The 19,034-nt window shown below is 44.7% G+C and overlaps 1 protein-coding gene across 1 annotated transcript; it reads left to right on the top strand.

Annotated features, from left to right (window-relative positions):
- Positions 1 to 3,623: 3,623 nt before the first annotated feature.
- LOC135558297 (vimentin A2-like) lies at positions 3,624 to 17,658 on the top strand. Its single transcript, XM_064992019.1, has 9 exons — positions 3,624 to 4,279; positions 4,652 to 4,712; positions 10,429 to 10,524; positions 12,836 to 13,000; positions 14,889 to 15,014; positions 15,229 to 15,449; positions 15,941 to 15,984; positions 16,130 to 16,215; positions 17,206 to 17,658. Exons 1-9 carry the CDS (start codon positions 3,729 to 3,731, stop codon positions 17,254 to 17,256), a joined length of 1,401 nt encoding a protein of 466 aa, XP_064848091.1. The 5' UTR covers positions 3,624 to 3,728; the 3' UTR covers positions 17,257 to 17,658.
- Positions 17,659 to 19,034: the final 1,376 nt, after the last annotated feature.

Genomic DNA, 19,034 nt, shown 5'->3' with positions numbered 1-19,034 from the left:
TATTATGGATCCCCGTTAGTTCCTGCCAAGGCAGCAGCTACTCTTCCTGGGGTTTATTATGGATCCCCGTTAGTTCCTGCCAAGGCAGCAGCTACTCTTCATGGGGTCCAGCTAAATTAAGACAGTTTATACCATTTTAAAAACACACTGTGTGCCCTCAGGCCGCTACTCCGCCACTACCACATATCTACAGTACTAAATCCATGTGTATGTATTTGAGTATGTTATCGTGTGCGTGTGTATGTATGTACAGTATGTGTCTGTGCCAATGTTTGTGTTGCTTCACAGTCCCCGCTGTTCCTTAAGGTGTGTTTTTATCTGTTATTGTAAATCTAGTTTTACTGCTGCATCAGTTACTTGATGTGGAATAGAGTTCCATGTAGTCATGGCTCTATGTAGTACTGTGGAATAGAGTTCCATGTAGTCATGGCTCTATGTAGTACTGTGGAATAGAGTTCCATGTAGTCATGGCTCTATGTAGTGCTGTGGAATAGAGTTCCATGTAGTCATGGCTCTATGTAGTACTGTGTGCCTCCCATAGTCTGTTCTTGACTTGGGGACTGTGAAGAGACCTCTGGTGACATGTCATGTGGGGTATGTATGGGTGTCCGAGCTGTGTGCCAGTAGTTTAGACAGACAGCTCAGTGCATTCAACATGTCAATAGCTCTCAAATAAAAGTAGTGATGAAGTCAATCTCTCCTCCACTTTGAGCCAGGAGAGATTGACATGCATATTATTAATATTAGCTCTCTGTGTATCCAAGGGCCAGCCGCGCTGCCCTGTTCTGAGACAACTGCAATTTTCCTAAATGCTTTTTTTGTGGCACCTGACCACACGACTGAACAGTAGTCCAGGTGCGACAAAACTAGGGCCTGTAGGACCTGCCTTGTTGATAGTGCTGTTAAGAAGGTAGAAACTAGGGCCTGTAGGACCTGCCTTGTTGATAGTGTTGTTAAGAAGGCAGAGCAGCGCTTTATTATGGACAGACTTCTCACCATCCTAGCTACTGTTGTATCAGTATGTTTTGACCATGACAGTTTACAATATAGTGTTACTCCAAGCAGTTTAGTCACCTCCACTTGTTCAATTTCCACATTATTTATTACAAGATTTAGTTGAGGTTTAGGGTTTAGTGAGTGTTTTTTTCCAAATATAATGCTTTTAGTTTTTGATATTTAGGACTAACTTATTCCTTGCCACCCACTCTGAAACTAACTGCAGCTCTTTGCTAGGTGTTGCAGTCATTTCAGTTGCTGTAGTAGCTGACATGTATAGTGTTGAGTCAGGTTCTACAGCTGCACCATCGAGAGCATCCTGACGCCTTGCATCACCGCCTGGTATGGCAACTGCTCGGCATCTGACCGTAAGATGCTACAGAGGGTAGTGCGAATGGCCCAGTACATCACTGGGGCCAAGCTTCCTGCCATCCAGGACCTCTATACCAGGTGGTGTCAGAGAAAGGCCCCAAAAAATTGTCAGAGACTCCAGTCACCGAAGTCATAGACTGTTTCTCTCTGCTACCACACGGGAAGTGGTACCGGAGCGCCAAGTCTAGGACCAAAATGCTCTTTAACAGCTTCTACCCCCAAACCATAAGATTGATGAACAATTAATCAAATGGCCACTGGACTATTTACATTGACCCCTCCATTTGTTTTGTACACTGCTGCTACTCACTGTTTATTATATATGCATAGTAACTTCACCCCTACCTACATCTGCAAATGACCTCAACGAACCTGTACCCTCGCACACTGACCCGGTTTATGGTACCCCCTTGTATATAGCCTCGTTATTGTTATGTTATTGTGTTACTTTGTATTATTTAATTTTTTACTTTAGTTTATTTGGTAAATATTTTCTTAACTCTTCTTGAACTTCACTGTTGGTTAAGGACTTGTAAGTCAGCATTTCACGGTAAAGTTTACACTTGTTGTATTCGGAGCATGTGGCAAATAAAGTTTGACTTGATTTTTTTATTTGGAATATTTACAGAGCACTCTGCCTAGGCAACCCCACAGCGCCATGGCAACCACAGATGTATTCATAACACTGTATGGTCAGTGAGCTCTGAGGTGAACGTGGTGGTAGCAGTAGGGCTGCCTTCACCTGTCACTCTTCCCCTGTATTCAACTACACTCACCTGGCTGGCAGTGTATCTGTGAAGACAGCAGGCTGTTCTTTATTAAGAGACCTAACCCTACTCCGGGGTGTGACTACAGAGACAGACAACAGAGGCGGCCTGTGTCCCATTTGGTACCCCCTAGCATATAGTGCACTACCTATGGCCCCTGGTCAAAAGTAGTGCACTAAATAGGGAATAGGGTGCCATTGGGGACATGTGTCGTATGACTAGACAGACACCAGAGAAACACTAAATAAGATCACAGGACATTTCTATTCCTCCCCTGGCTGACTAACATAGCTCTAATGCATTAGAAAGGTGTTGCTATGACAACTGTTCTCAGTAATCCTGTCATGTGATTAGTGTTAGCAACTGGATAGCATCTCTCTTTGTCTATGTTAGACTCCCTGAGCACCAGGAACAAACCATGGGGAGAAGAAGACTACTAGAATGTTCTAATTGCACGTCCTCCTCCTGACTGTAGCAACCTGCAGCGGAAGAGGAGAGACACTACAAATTCAACATTCAAGAACAAGTTACATATCAACATTTTCTACAGACTTTCAATTGCCACATAATGTGACATTAGTTATATTTCTTTGAGAAATGATGCAAAGAAAGACAATAATAATAATGATAATAACAATAAGGACAATAATGATAATGATAATAATACCAATAATAATAATAACAATAATAATAATGATAATGATAATAATAACAATAATGATAATGATAATAATAATAATACTAATGATAATAATAACAATAATAATAATAACAATAATAATAATGATAATGATAATAATAACAATAATAATAATGATAATGATAATAATAACAATAATAATAATGATAATGATAATAATAACAATAATAATAATAACAATAATAATAATGATAATGATAATAATAATGATAATAATAATAACAATAATAACAATAATAATAATGATAATAATAATAATAAGGACAATAATGATAATGATAATAATAACAATAATAATAATGATAATAATAATAATAATAATAATAATAACAATAATAATAATGATAATAATAACAATAATAATCATCATAATAATGATAATAATGGCAATAATAATGATAATAATAATAATTAGGTGGTGCTTATAGTGTCCTATTTCACACAGCCAGGGTCTAATATTATCAACAGCAACCCTGGAGCAATTAGGGTTATGTTGCCTTGCTCAAGGGTACACTGGCAGAAGTTTCTCCTTGTCAGCTCGGTTATTGGCCCAACTCTCTAACCGCTCAGTTACCTGCCATTGCCCCTTGACGTTTCCGTAATGGATCAAATTATGAAGTTATAATAGGAATGAAGCTTGTCCAATGGGAAAAGTCAAGTCTAGTTATCCATGTCTCTGGGCACCAAGTGTCTTATCAGCCTGTGATAGGATGTCCGAACTGTCACTCAAACTCCCTGTTGTCACTCAAACTCATTAGCATAAAAACCGGGGTATAAATACGGTCCCAGTGACACCCTCCCGTGTCAGCTGAACGATAACGAGAGAGACCCAACCCAGAGAAACTTAACATAGTAACCTAACTAACTCTACAGAAGAGACCGAACATCTCAGGATGACAGCAGCCCGTGGTCCTCAGTCCTCCTATAAGAAGTATTTTGGTGGGGAAAGGAACATGAGCCACTCGTCCTCCTACCCCTCCAGCCGCCAGCTGTACTCCAACCCGGTGACGGTGCGCTCCTCTCGGGTCTCTTTCGGCCTGTCCTCCGCCGCTCCGGGGGTCTACGCAACCAGGACCCAGCGGCTCCGCAGCAGCGCCCCGATGCCCCGGCTGTCCTCCGAAACCCTGAACTTCTCTCTGTCCGACGCCGTGAACTCCGAGTTCAAGACCAACCGGACCAACGAGAAGGCTCAGATGCAGTCGCTCAACGACCGCTTCGCGAGCTATATCGAGAAGGTCCGGTTCCTCGAGCAGCAGAATAAGATCCTGCAGGCAGAGCTCGAGCAGCTACGAGGGAAGGGCACGTCCCGATCCCGCATCGGGGACCTGTACGAGGACGAGATGCGCGAGCTGCGGCGACAGGTGGACCAGCTGACGAACGAGAAGGCGCGAGTGGAAGTGCACCGGGACAACCTGTCTGATGATATAGACCGGCTCAGAGAGAAGTAAGACAATCAGTTACATGTTTACCGAATAGTTATGGAGTAATTAATGACCACAATATATCCTACACAATGAAAGTTTTATTCATTGATTGCACTACAAGACACTTATTACAATATACCCCATACCCCACCCCCATGTTTATGTTGCGTGCTCCTAATTCGACAGGCACATAGTGAGTTAGTGAGACCATCCCAACTTCTGAATGAGCGAGCGGTGGCTGTTAAAATGCCAGTTTGTTGTTGTTGCATATTGGGGTCTGATTTTACACACTTTTAATGCACTTTTAAAAGTGTTCTTGAATGTCTTGAAAGGACTCTCTAATACAGATAACACAAGCTATTTTCTTCAGTACAGTATGTTGTGCTTTCCAGACTGCAGGAGGAGATGATGCAGCGTGAGGAATCTGAGAGTACCATGCAGAGCTTCAGAGGGGTAGGACACAGCTTCATACTACCACACATCTTAGTTAAAGGGGAGGTTCACCCATTTTTTTTTTTTTACCTGTGGCCTTATTTTCACTGTTTCTGTGCTTGGAGTTTTAAATATTTTGTTTCATTACAGAGAGTCATCACTTGTCATTGACCTCAATGCATTATGAAAATGTTTCTAAACATGTTATACAACGCTCCAAACCAACTCCTATTACATCAGAAACTCATTCTGATACGGTGTCTGCACTCAATGGTAGATTACAGGTTTCCACTGTTCCATAAATCCATGTTTGAGTAATGCTGTTCACAATAACAACAAAGATGCAAATATAGATTCATGGGACTGTTTTTGTTTCTATGGGTGTAGAGACAGAATGAGATTTATTTATTTAAACATTTTAAATAATAGATCCTATGGTCCATCAAAATATCAGCAATCACACCGTGTAAATGCAGTCAAATGACCAATTTGCCCTCTTTTATTTTATTTTTATTTCACCTTTATTTAACCAGGTAGTTCCCAAGTTACACATGGAGTAAACAATTAACAAGTCAATAACACAGTAGAAAAAAAAGAGAGTCTATATACATTGTGTGCAAAAGGCATGAGGAGGTGGGCGAATAATTACAATTTCGCAGATTAACACTGGAGTGATAAATGATCAGATGGTCATGTACAGGTAGAGATATTGGTGTGCAAAAGAGCAGAAAAGTAAATAAATAAAAACAGTATGGGGAGGAGGTAGGTGAAAATGTGTGGGCTATTTACCGATAGACTATGTACAGCTGCAGCGATCGGTTAGCTGCTCAGATAGCAGATGTTTGTAGTTGGTGAGGGAGATAAAAGTCTCCAACTTCAGAGATTGTTGCAATTAGTTCCAGTCACAGGCAGCAGAGAACTGGAACGAAAGGTGGCCAAAGAGGTGTTGGCTTTAGGGATGATCAGTGAGATACACCTGCTGGAGTGCGTGCTACGGGTGGGTGTTGCCATCATGGGTGGAATGTAATTGTAACCACGCTATTGAAAGTTGAGACTCTCAAGCTGAGACTCTCATGAACATGATGGTGTTCTCCATTTTGCCCTAGGATGCCTCACGACAGTGCAGTTTAAAAAAATACTGATAAGAATAACATATTTAAGTAACAAGTAATTAAAGAGGAGCAGTAAAAAATAGTGATATATATACAGGGGGGTGTAGAGGCTTTATACAGGAGGTACCGGTATAGAGTCAATGTGGAGGCTATATACAGGGGTACCGGTACAGAGTCAATGTGGAGGCTTTATACAGGGGGTACCAGTACAGAGTCAATGTGGAGGCTTTATACAGGGGTTACCAGTACAGAGTCAATGTGGAGGCTTTATACAGGGGGTACCGGTACAGAGTCAATGTGGAGGCTTTATACAGGGGTTACCAGTACAGAGTCAATGTGGAGGCTTTATACAGGGGGTACCGGTACGGAGTCAATGTGGAGGCTATATACAGGAGGTACCGGTATAGAGTCAATGTGGAGGCTATATACAGGAGGTACCGGTATAGAGTCAATGTGGAGGCTATATACAGGGGTACCGGTACAGAGTCAATGTGGAGGCTTTATACAGGGGTTACCAGTACAGAGTCAATGTGGAGGCTTTATACAGGGGGTACCAGTACAGAGTCAATGTGGAGGCTATATACAGGGTGTACCGGTACAGAGTCAGTGTGGAGGCTTTATACAGGGGTTAACAGTACAGAGTCAATGTGGAGGCTATATACAGGGGTTACCAGTACAGAGTCAATGTGGAGGCTTTATACAGGGGGTACCAGTACAGAGTCAATGTGGAGGTTATATACAGGGGGTACCAGTACAGAGTCAATGTGGAGGCTATATACAGGGTGTACCGGTACAGAGTCAATGTGGAGGCTTTATACAGGGGGTACCAGTACAGAGTCAATGTGGAGGCTATATACAGGGGTTACCAGTACAGAGTCAATGTGGAGGCTATATACAGGGGTTACCAGTACAGAGTCAATGTGGAGGCTATATACAGGGGTTACCAGTACAGAGTCAATGTGGAGGCTTTATACAGGGGGTACCAGTACAGAGTCAATGTGGAGGCTATATACAGGGGGTACCAGTACAGAGTCAATGTGGAGGCTTTATACAGGGGGTACCAGTACAGAGTCAATGTGGAGGCTATATACAGGGGTTACCAGTACAGAGTCAATGTGGAGGCTTTATACAGGGGGTACCAGTACAGAGTCAATGTGGAGGCTATATACAGGGGTTACCAGTACAGAGTCAATGTGGAGGATATATACAGGGGTTACCAGTACAGAGTCAATGTGGAGGCTATATACAGGGGTTACCAGTACAGAGTCAATGTGGAGGCTATATACAGGGGTTACCAGTACAGAGTCATGTGGAGGCTTTATACAGGGGGTACCAGTACAGAGTCAATGTGGAGGCTATATACAGGGGGTACCAGTACAGAGTCAATGTGGAGGCTATATACAGGGGTTACCAGTACAGAGTCAATGTGGAGGCTTTATACAGGGGGTACCAGTACAGAGTCAATGTGGAGGCTATATACAGGGGGTACCAGTACAGAGTCAATGTGGAGGCTTTATACAGGGGGTACCAGTACAGAGTCAATGTGGAGGCTATATACAGGGGTTACCAGTAGAGTCAATGTGGAGGCTTTATACAGGGGGTACCAGTACAGAGTCAATGTGGAGGCTATATACAGGGGGTACCAGTACAGAGTCAATGTGGAGGCTATATAAAGGGGGTACCAGTACAGAGTCAATGTGGAGGTTATATACAGGGGTTACCAGTACAGAGTCAACGTGGAGGCTATATACAGGGTATTAAAGGTACAGAGTCAATGTGGAGGCTATATATAGGGTATTACGGCACAGAGTCAATGTGGAGGCTATATACAGGGTATTACGGTACAGAGTCAATGTGGAGGCTATATACAGGGGGTACCAGTACAGAGTCAATGTGGAGGCTATATACAGGGGGTACTGGTACAGAGTCAATGTGGAGGCTATATACAGGTGGTACCGGTACAGAGTCAATGTGGAGGCTCTATACAGGGGGTACTGGTACAGAGTCAATGTGGAGGCTATATACAGGGGGTACCGGTACAGAGTCAATGTAGAGGCTATGTACAGAGGGTGCCGGTACAGAGTCAATGTCCGGGGGCACCGTTTAGTTGAGGTAGTATGTACATGTAGGTAGAGTTATTTAAAGTGACTATGCATAGATGATAACAGAGAGTGGCAGTGGTGTAGGGGGGCAATGTGAATAGTCTGGGTAGCCATTTGACTAGATGTTCAGGAGTCTTATGGTTTGGGGGTAGAAGCTGTTAAGGAGCCTCTTGGTCCTAGACTTGGTGCTCCGGTACCGCTTGCTGTGTGGTAACAGAGAGAACAGTCTATGACTAGGGTGGCTGGAGTCTTTGACAATTTTTAGGGCCTTCCTCTGACACCGTCTGGTGTAGAGGTCCTGGATGGCAGGAAGCTTGACCCCAGTGATGTACTGTGCCGTTCGCACTTCCCTCTGTAGTCGGAGGCAGAGCAGTTGCCAGGCAGTGATGCAACCAGTCAGGATGCTCTCGATGATGCAGCTGTAGAGCCTTTTGAGGATCTGACGACCTTTTAAAGATGTCAGGACCCATGTCAAATCTTTTCAGTCTCCTGAGGGGGAATAGGCTTTGTCGTGCCCGCTTCACGACTCTCTTGGTGTGCTTGGACCATGTTAGTTTGTTGGTGATGTGGACACCAAGGAACTTGAAGCTCTCAACCTGCTCCACTACAGCCCCGTTGATGAGAATGGGGGCGTGCTCGGCCCTCCTTTTCCTGTAGTCCACAATCATCTCCTTAGTCTTGGTTACGTTGAGGGAGAGGTTGTTATTCTGGCACCACTCGGCCAGGTCTCTGACCTCCTCCCTACAGGCTGTCTCGTTGTTGTTGGTGATCAGGCCTACCACTGTTGTGTCATCGGCAAACTTAATGATGGTGTTGGAGTCGTACCTGGCCGTGCAGTTATGAGTGAACAGGGAGTACAGGATTTATAGCACTATTGGATGCTCCAGGGCTAATTTCACTAACGTTTTCATTTTGACATGTTTTTCTATATTTGGAAAATAAAACAACATTTATAAAGCAAAAACATCTCTTATGTCCAGCACAGCAAAAACGTCAGTTGTTTAAGCATATGTTGCAGAACAGTGATACAATATTGTTTTCAGAATACTGCCAGAAAAACGATCTTAAGAGGGTTAACCATCAGTGACGGAGTTGACAGATACTCAAAACAGACATTTTTGGTTAAAAAAACAAACATTTGTAAAATCTGGAAAATAATGAATCTAAAAATCGGCAATAAAAACAACCATTCTATCAGGTCTCAGCACTCTGACAGAGTTGATGTTTTACGGAGTTGACAACAATGTCACTTTTCTTCCTCATTCAACTGGTATAGACAGTAACAATGGTGTTTCATGACTCCAAATGAAATGTTCTTTTTGAATCTATCAGGCAGGTGACTGTTCATGGTTGTAACCATGGTGATTCCAGTATTATTTGTTTAAATCTATCAACAGTAGAGAACTTTCCAGACCCTGAATGGTCTTGTTGCTCCACATGTAATGAGGACATGAATAAGGGGTCCTTACGGTTTAGGTGGCCCTATATTTAGATACATTGATCAAATCTCCGGACACATCTTTCAGGAATCAACATTTGAACAAAATGTTATTTAAAGTCAGAGGGCTATTGCAAGAAACTACATACGATCATTAATATCCATTATGGGACGTTTTTTATTTTATTTTTTACAAACTATTTGGGAGCGTTTGAAATTGGGATCCTTTGCTCCGGGACTAGGGCATTTCCAGACATAGCACCAACATGGAAATGAGTAATATTGAAAATATTTAGAAAATTCCCAAAACAAATCTTTTCTCTTATAAAATTTAAGTACTGCATCAAAATCCATAAAAATAGATGTTCCTCCCGGACTATCCCAACATTCCAGGTTCCCTGAGCTAACTTCCTGCCTACACTGTCTACACATTTTACCAGAAACATGTTCAAGCTGTTTTAAAGCTCATTTACTGTCATTCTAAACATTTTTTTCACATGCTATCTGGGGGGCCCAATCTCCGGGTGGACCCCACAGGCCAGGTCCATCCAGACCTGCTGTAGAGCTTCTGATCCATACCACCCATATATTTATCATGGGGTCTACCACGGCAGACCTGGCTCAGGCCCTCAGCCTGCTGTAGAGATGGCTGGCTCTAGGTGACTGGCTGTTGGCTTCTGTACGAGACTCTGTCAGTACGGCTGGCTGACCAGGCCTCTATTTTGGCAGCAGTGGGGGAGGTCTGTTGGCTGCTGTACGAGACTCTGTCAGTACGGCTGGCTGACCAGGCCTCTATTTTGGCAGCAGTGGGAGAGGTCTGTTGGCTGCTGTACGAGACAGATGGAGCAGAGGGGAGGATAGCAGGGCACTAGAGTTCTGTCTGGAGGAGGGAGGGAGGGATGGGGGACCGGCCGGGGTTATCAGAGCGAGACACAATGTGACCCGTCTGGCTCTGGTCGTCTCTCGGTCAGTTACAGAAAGAGAGGCGAGAGAGAAATAATTTGTTTCATGAGGACATTTCTGTCTTGACCTATGAGGAAAATGTGCGTCTGTGTGGTTATCCCTGTTCATCATGTTGTATTCAGGATGTGGACAACGCAGCTCTGTCTCGTCTAGACCTGGAGAGGAAGGTGGAGTCGCTTCAGGAGGAGATCAACTTCCTGAAGAAACTACACGATGAGGTCAGAACACATACACACTCAAGGAAACATGCACAAAAACACACGCATGCGCACACGCACACGGATGTAAACACACACAACAACACTGACACACCCACACTCTATCTCTCACACACCCTCCCCCTTCTTTTACCCCTGACCTCTAACCCCAGAGGGATATCCTACAAAGCATGCTAGATCTACTCAGGGTTTTCTAATGCTAACCAGCTTCAGTTAGCGTCACATTCCAGCTCAGACTTTATCCGTACTACGAGGATGGAAATTGCTCATCTGCCCGCAGCTTACTCTAGCGGGCTTGTAATGTCGCACCTGGCTAGTTGAATGCTGAACACTTCATTGAGTCGATGCTGAAACATCTATCCATGTGCGAGTCAGTGCTGTTAGGATGACCGTATTACCGCCATACCAGCGGTCACGAGTCATGACCGCAGTCAATTTCCACGTGACTGTTTAGTCACGGTAATTAGGCTTCTCCAATCTCTGATGCTGCCGATGATCATTATTAGCTGATAGGAAAATTATGATTAAATGACTGAACAAATCATTTTAAATGGAACTGTAACTAAGTAAACTTATACTCTGTTTTATTATATCTGATTAACAAAATGAGTTCATAAGAAGGGATAGTGTGACACAGACAAGGAGTAATTAAAGTTAATGAACACCATTCCAACTAGGAAGAAAGGAATGGTCTGTGGATTAAGTAAACAGATAAGGTAGTTAACCTGTGGTTGAACCGACGAAACTGAGCTCTGGGGTTTTTAGATAAGGAAGTGAGTGCATTCCTAGGTTTTCTGTTAATTAGAACTGTCAGCTAAGTGGTGATCGATAATGTTGAGGGGTCAAAAGTTAATTCAATTATGTTGTGTGACCTGTGAGTGTGTTAGTAAATTAGAATGAACTATTAACTTCACTTTGTCCCGGTCGAGAAGAGGGGATTCTGTTAAGCAATGAAATGACGTCATGTTATTGTATATAAACTGTTGCTCGTGGTAACGTGGCAGCGCGCTCCGAGAATAAATTCTGTTACCTATGATTGAAAAGACTGGTCTCCGTCTATTTTACAAATTCTCATAAAATAGATTAAGGGAATTCAATTAATGAAAACACATTGGTATAATTAAATTACAGTAACAGTAGCCTACCAAACGTGCTGCCTGCCTGGTACTCATCACTCTATTATCCCTCTAATCACTCTGACATCAGTGCAAACATAATAGAAAATCGAATCAAACACTTCATGAGAGCCCATGAGCTCATTTTGCTCAACATTTCTATAAGCTATGAAATTGTGTGAGAAAATAGAGTGATGGCCTCTATTAAAAAGAGTAGGATCCTATCAGCCTTCTATAGGCCAGGCCTACTTGATTTATTTCTCAACTTTCCTAATAATGCCGTCTTTAGTGTGCTCATCAATGCTCAAGCACCTGTTCCTATCGATAAAATACATGTTATTATGTCATACAAACGTTTCACAATTCCAGAAGTTTCAAATGCATTCTGTCATTACTAAATCTTGTGGTAGGTATTTTAATATTAACATATTCAAATATTTCATTAGTCGTCTTCCTCAAATCAAGGGGATGATGATGCAACATTTGCAAGAGGGAGGGAATCTGATTTCATTGGTCTTCAACTCGTGGCTCAGTCATTTCATTCAGGGTCAGTGAGGTTAGCTGTGAGTTAGCCTGCCCCGGAGCAGGTTAGTTCTGAAGGATTCGTTGCCATAGAAATGTACCTGGCTTAAAGCTGGGCCACATTCGTACGACTGGCTATCCCGAGATGAACTCGAGTTGACAAAAGTTACCTCGCTAACTCTTCAAACCTAATTCATAGGATCTCTGTGACCCCTGTTTGTAGGAGCTGCAGTCTCAGGTACTGACCCCTCTCTGACCTCTAACCCCTGTTTGTAGGAGCTGCAGTCTCAGGTGCTGACCCCTCTCTGACCTCTAACCCCTGTTTGTAGGAGCTGCAGTCTCAGGTGCTGACCCCTCTCTGACCTCTAACCCCTGTTTGTAGGAGCTGCAGTCTCAGGTGCTGACCCCTCTCTGACCTCTAACCCCTGTTTGTAGGAGCTGCAGTCTCAGGTGCTGACCCCTCTCTGACCTCTGACTCCTGTCTGTAGGAGCTGTTGGAGCTGCAGTCTCAGGTGCTGACCCCTCTCTGACCTCTGACCCCTGTCTGTAGGAGCTGTTGGAGCTGCAGTCTCAGGTGCTGACCCCTCTCTGACCTCTGACTCCTGTCTGTAGGAGCTGTTGGAGCTGCAGTCTCAGGTGCTGACCCCTCTCTGACCTCTGACTCCTGTCTGTAGGAGCTGTTGGAGCTGCAGTCTCAGGTGCAGGTGTCGCAGCAGGTGCAGATGGACATTGATGTGGTGAAGCCAGACCTGACGGGTGCTCTCAGGGACGTCCGCTCTCAGTACGAGAACCTGGCCTCCAAGAACATGCAGGAGTCAGACGACTGGTACAAGTCTAAGGTAGGCTGTTCCCTATACTCTACAGCCTACCCCTATACCCTACACCCTACACCCTACATGAGTCAGACGACTGGTACAAGTCTAAGGTAGGCTGTTCCCTACACCCTACACCCTACAGGAGTCAGATGACTGGTAAAAGTCTAAGGTAGGCTGTTTCCTATACTCTACAGCCTACCCCCTATACCCTACAGCCTACCCCCTATACCTTAGAGGAGTCTGTAGACTGGTACAAGTCTAAGGTAGGCTGTTCCCTATACCCTACACCCTACCCCTATACCCTACCCCCTATACCCTAGAGAAGTCTGTAGACTGGTACAAGTCTAAGGTAGGCTGTTCCCTATACCCTACACCCTTCCCCCTACCCCCTATACCCTAGAGGAGTCTGTAGACTGGTACAAGTCTAAGGTAGGCTGTTCCCTATACCCTACACCCTACCCCCTATACCCTAGAGGAGTCTGTAGACTGGTACAAGTCTAAGGTAGGCTGCACCTTATACCCTTTACCCTATATCCTACAGCAGTAGTCCCCTAACCCATTTTAATCCATTTCATGTGTAGGTGCAAGGTAGGTGCACTTGATTCAGCAGCCCTAGTGCCGGGAAAACAAAGTGTTCCCATTTTGAATAATTTCATGTGTCTGGATGTAGAACTCCGACCTACCCGGCAGGCCCAGAGAGCAAATCAAGTGCACCTATAGGCCTAGCGCTGGCCAATCAGATCACGTGTCTGCAATTTCCACGCTCCATAAACTGAAAAAGAAGCCTTGAACACACAGCAAAGTTGATACTGAGAGATTTCAAAACGTATAAAACCATGATTGGAGAGACTGTCAACAAATACAGCAAAGAGCTGCTGTTTATATGACTTCATGTTTACGTTCTCACTCAGCCCTGTCAACACTTTGTATTCAACACTTCTATAAGCCAGACAATGTGTGTTCTCCCTACTACTGGCTGCTTGTCTGTCTTTACATCGAGGAATATTCCACTTTAACTGGACATCCGATTAACAACATGATTTGGTGAGTCAGAAATAATGCAGTGTGACTTGAGTTTTGCCATCAGCTGGAAGACTGTCCCCTTTTCTCAGCAGAGGGAAGGGAGAGCGGCGGGACTGGGAGTCGGGTGAGGTGGCCTCACCCCTGTTCCCTCCCTACCTCCTCTGACTGACCAGATGCACCCCTGTTCCTCCCTCCTCTGACTGACCAGATGCACCCTGTCCTTGATGTTTTTGGCCTTCCTGTGACATCGGGTGATGTAGGTGTCCTGGAGGGCAGGTAGTTTGTCTCCAGTGATGCATTGTGCAGACCTTAGTACCCTCTGGAGAGCCCTGCGGCTGTGGGCGGAGCAGTTGCCGTACTAGGTGGTGATACAGCCCAACCTGGATGCTCTCAATTGTGCATCTGTTAAAGTTTGAGGGTTTTAGGTGCCAAGACAAATTTCTTCAGCCTCCTGAGGTTGAAGAGGCGCTGTTGCGCCTTCTTCACCACGCTGTCTGTGTCAGTAAACCATTTCAGATCTTCAGTGATGTGTACGTCGAGAAACTTTAAGCTTTTCACTTTCTCCGCTGCGGCCCTGTCGATGTGGATGGGGACGTCCTTCCTCTACTGTCTCCTGAAGTCTTTCTCCTGTACAGTGTTAATAGACATGCATATTGACAGTGTCAGGTCCATCTCTCCTGTACAGTGTTAATATAGACATGCATATTGACAGTGTCAGGTCTATCTCTCCTGTACAGTGTTAATATACATGCATATTGACAGTGTCAGGTCTATCTCTCCTGTACAGTGTTAATAGACATGCATATTGACAGTGTCAGGTCTATCTCTCCTGTACAGTGTTCATAGACATGCATATTGACAGTCTCAGGTCTATCTCTCCTGTCTGCAGTTTGCTGACCTGACTGATTCTGCAGCCCGTAACAACGAGTCTCTACGGATTGCTAAGCAGGAGGCTAATGACTACAGACGCCAGGTGCAGGCACTCACCTGTGAGATCGATGCCCTGAAGGGAAGCGTGAGTACAGCACCTGTCACACTAAGAGGAATCTGTCTAGTGAGTCAGCATTTTCTGTTCAAGTGATGGCACTCACTTGCTCTCCCTCTACCTGCTCTTTATCCCCTCCCCCTCCCTCCCTCCCTCGCTCTCTCTCCCTCTGTCTATCCCCTCTGCTCTCTCTCCTCCCTTTCTCTCCCCTCTGCTCACTCTCTCTCCCCTCTCCTCCTCTCAGAATGAGTCTATGGAGCGGCAGATGAGGGAGATGGAGGAGAACTTCAGTATGGAGTCGTCTGGTTACCAGGACAACGTCAGTGGTCTGGAGGAGGACATTAGGAACATGAAGGATGAGATGGCCAGACACCTCAGAGAATACCAAGATCTCCTCAATGTCAAGATGGCCCTGGACATAGAGATAGCTACCTACAGGAAACTACTGGAGGGAGAGGAGAGCAGGTAAATGGCCCTGGACATAGAGATAGCTACAGTACCTACAGGAAACTATTGTTACTACTACTACTACTACTACTACTACTACTACTACTCTACTACTGATGATGATGATGAATGTGAAGATGGTGGTGGTGATGAATGTGATGATGATGGTGATGAATGTGATGATGGTGATGGTGATGATGATGATGATGATGATGGTGGTGAATGTGATGGTGATGGTGATGGTGATGATGATGATGATGGTGGTGATGAATGTGATGGTGGTGATGAATGTGATGATGGTGGTGGTGATGAATGTGATGATGATGGTGGTGGTGAATGTGATGGTGATGGTGATGATGATGATGGTGGTGATGAATGTGATGGTGGTGATGATGGTGGTGATGGTGATGATGATAGTGATGGTGATGACGATGAAGGACATTGAGACATTGCTCAGAGTTGAGGAAAACAAAGAATACTGATTGACTCAAAGGTCCCTCTCATTTCAGAATCACCTCTCCATTGCCAAACTTCTCCTCCTTAAACCTCAGAGGTAGGTCCTGTTCTGTAGATACTCGCTCACCAATGATATAAATCACTTCATAATATGATGTATCAATTATCAACAATATGCTGTATCAATTATCAATAATATGCTGTAGAAAAACTCCTCTCTTTATTGTCATCTGTCGCTATAGAAACCATGATGGATTCCAGACCCATGGTTGAAACAACAATGTCCAAAAAGGTTCTGATCAAGACGATCGAGACCAGAGATGGACAGGTACGGTCAGCTTGTTATCCAGAGTGACGTAAAGCATCCATCTTCTGAAAGCTTTTGGTACTGGTGCCCCGTGACACTCGAACCCACAACCACCTGAGACACACACATTCCCTGTTCACTGGGTTGATTTGGTCTGTAACTCTGAGCTTCTACTGTATGCATATCATCAGTTCAGACACAGACCAGGGATGGACAATGGTCCAAACCACATCTCATAATCCATTCAAATGTTCTTGGAGTTTCTACCCTTGTAGGATGGCCAAGACTCGGGTGACTAAATCAATGGAGGCCAGATAATAGCATTGTGTCAGCTAGGCTGGATGCTGTGAGAGAATTAAGGCTAACTGACAGTATAAGCTGTATATAGATTTTGAGACATGACATGTAGTATTTTCATATTTTAGTATACCCATTTCATATAAATTCCTGTTCTTTTTCAAAGAGACATCAGAAAAACAAGCGTTTCTCTGTGACTCGTCAACGGTGCAGTGAGCAGAACCTTTTACGTGTAGTTCAGCTGGTGTCGTGTTCATGTCCAGTAAGCTAGCTTTTTACGACCCGCAGAAACAACCGGTGCAGCGAGCAGAACCTTTTACGTGTGGTTCAGCTGGTGCCGTGTTCATGTCCAGTAATCTAGCTTTACAGTTGTGAACACCAGATTTAAAATCATCAAAGTCGCTGCTAGAATGTGGCACTCTTGTCAACAGAGCTTTAAAAAATAAAAATATGAAAAATTACAATTAAATCTGACTTTTTGGATTGAATCATCAAAGCACGTTTCACACAGAATGGTTGGACACCTTGAACAAGCCTATGTAGCCTACTTAGTATACCATTTAGCAGGTGCTTTTATCCAAGCCACTCAGAGTCACACATGCATACATATAAGGGAATCGAACCCAAGACCCTTGGTGCAATGCTCTGACTGAGCCACACAGGGTCCAGTTCGGACCAGGTGTTAACTGTTTCCTCTCTGTCCCTCCCCAACAGGTGATCAATGAGTCCATGAACCATGACGACCCCATCGATGTCTTCAACTAGAGACCAGCCATCTACAACACAGAAAAACATAGATGATATTTGTATCTAGATTCTTTTTCTATAACCCGCAGCCATAAACAATATATCTGTCTGTTATATATCTTGATTATGTTTCTGGACCATTCCCCCAGACAGGACCACCTACCCACGGTAAACACCCTGACAGGACCACCTACCCACGGTAAACACCCTGACAGGACTACCTACCCACGGTAAACACCCTGACAGGACTACCTACCCACGGTAAACACCCTGACAGGACTACCTACCCACGGTAAACAACCTGACAGGACTACCTACCCACGGTAAACACCTTGACAGGACTACCTACCCACGGTAAACAACCTGACAGGACTACCTACCCACGGTAAACACCCTGACAGGACTACCTACCCACGGTAAACAACCTGACAGGACTACCTACCCACGGTAAACACCTTGACAGGACTACCTACCCACGGTAAACAACCTGACAGGACTACCTACCCACGGTAAACACCCTGACAGGACTACCTACCCACGGTAAACACCCTGACAGGACTACCTACCCACGGTAAACACCCTGACAGGACTACCTACCCACGGTAAACACCCTGACAGGACTACCTACCCACGGTAAACACCCTGACAGGACAACCTACCCACGGTAAACAACCTGACAGGACTACCTACCCACGGTAAACACCCTGACAGGACTATCTACCCACGGTAAACAACCTACCCACGGTAAACAACCTGACAGGACTACCTACCCACGGTAAACACCCTGACAGGACTACCTACCCACGGTAAACACCCTGACAGGACTACCTACCCACGGTAAACACCCTGACAGGACTACCTACCCACGGTAAACACCCTGACAGGACTACCTACCCACGGTAAACACCCTGACAGGACTACCTACCCACGGTAAACACCCTGACAGGACTACCTACCCACGGTAAACAACCTGACAGGACTACCTACCCACGGTAAACACCCTGACAGGACTACACCCACGGTAAACACCCTGACAGGACCACCTACCCACGGTAAACACCCTGACAGGACTACCTACCCACGGTAAACAACCTGACAGGACTACCTACCCACGGTAAACACCCTGACAGGACTACCTACCCACGGTAAACACCCTGACAGGACTACCTACCCACGGTAAACAACCTGACAGGACTACCTACCCACGGTAAACACCCTGACAGGACTACCTACCCACGGTAAACACCCTGACAGGACAACCTACCCACGGTAAACACCCATCCAAGCCTGCTTCAAGTGTCTTGTTACTGTGTGAGCCTGCTAGAATATTCCACCTGTTGTGAGCTAGACGTTAGGGCTGAGACTGTTATTCTAGGACACGTTTGCACTACTTCTAGGTGGTGGACAGGGAGAGAAGAGAGAGAGGGAATGGAGAGACTCGAGAGTCGACAGAAACAATACATTTGTCGTCACAGCAATATTTTGTTAACTCTGTAAAAACCAGTCATGTTACCAGATACAATATAATTATTTGTCTGAATGAACCAGCTGGCCTGTCTTTCACGGCCTGTCCTTCACGACCGGTCCTACATCTGTCAGTCTAGCGGAAGAGCAACACATTAAACACTGTTCATCTAAAGAACAATAAAACTGGTAGACAGACATCCTCGGTCTCAGGGAAGTTATTTGATGTACTAAATCCTCTTAATTTCCTTTGTGCCATAAGGCCACCATTTGCAGTTCTCTGAAACGTACAGTACCTCTACTGTTGAGCTGACCTAATTCATGCTGATTTC

The sequence above is a fragment of the Oncorhynchus masou genome, chromosome 17, assembly GCF_036934945.1.
Source record: "Oncorhynchus masou masou isolate Uvic2021 chromosome 17, UVic_Omas_1.1, whole genome shotgun sequence".
Classification (NCBI taxonomy): domain Eukaryota; kingdom Metazoa; phylum Chordata; class Actinopteri; order Salmoniformes; family Salmonidae; genus Oncorhynchus; species Oncorhynchus masou.
This window is presented reverse-complemented; position numbering and strand designations above follow the sequence as displayed.

Excerpts from the sequence above, each read along its gene's own strand:
- LOC135558297 (XM_064992019.1), top strand. The coding sequence starts at position 3,729 with ATGACAGCAGCCCGTGGTCCTCAGTCCTCCTATAAGAAGTATTTTGGT. Across the intron at positions 15,450-15,940 it reads CTGGAGGGAGAGGAGAGCAG|AATCACCTCTCCATTGCCAA; the intron begins GTAAATGGCCCT and ends CTCTCATTTCAG. Across the intron at positions 15,985-16,129 it reads CTCCTCCTTAAACCTCAGAG|AAACCATGATGGATTCCAGA; the intron begins GTAGGTCCTGTT and ends CTGTCGCTATAG.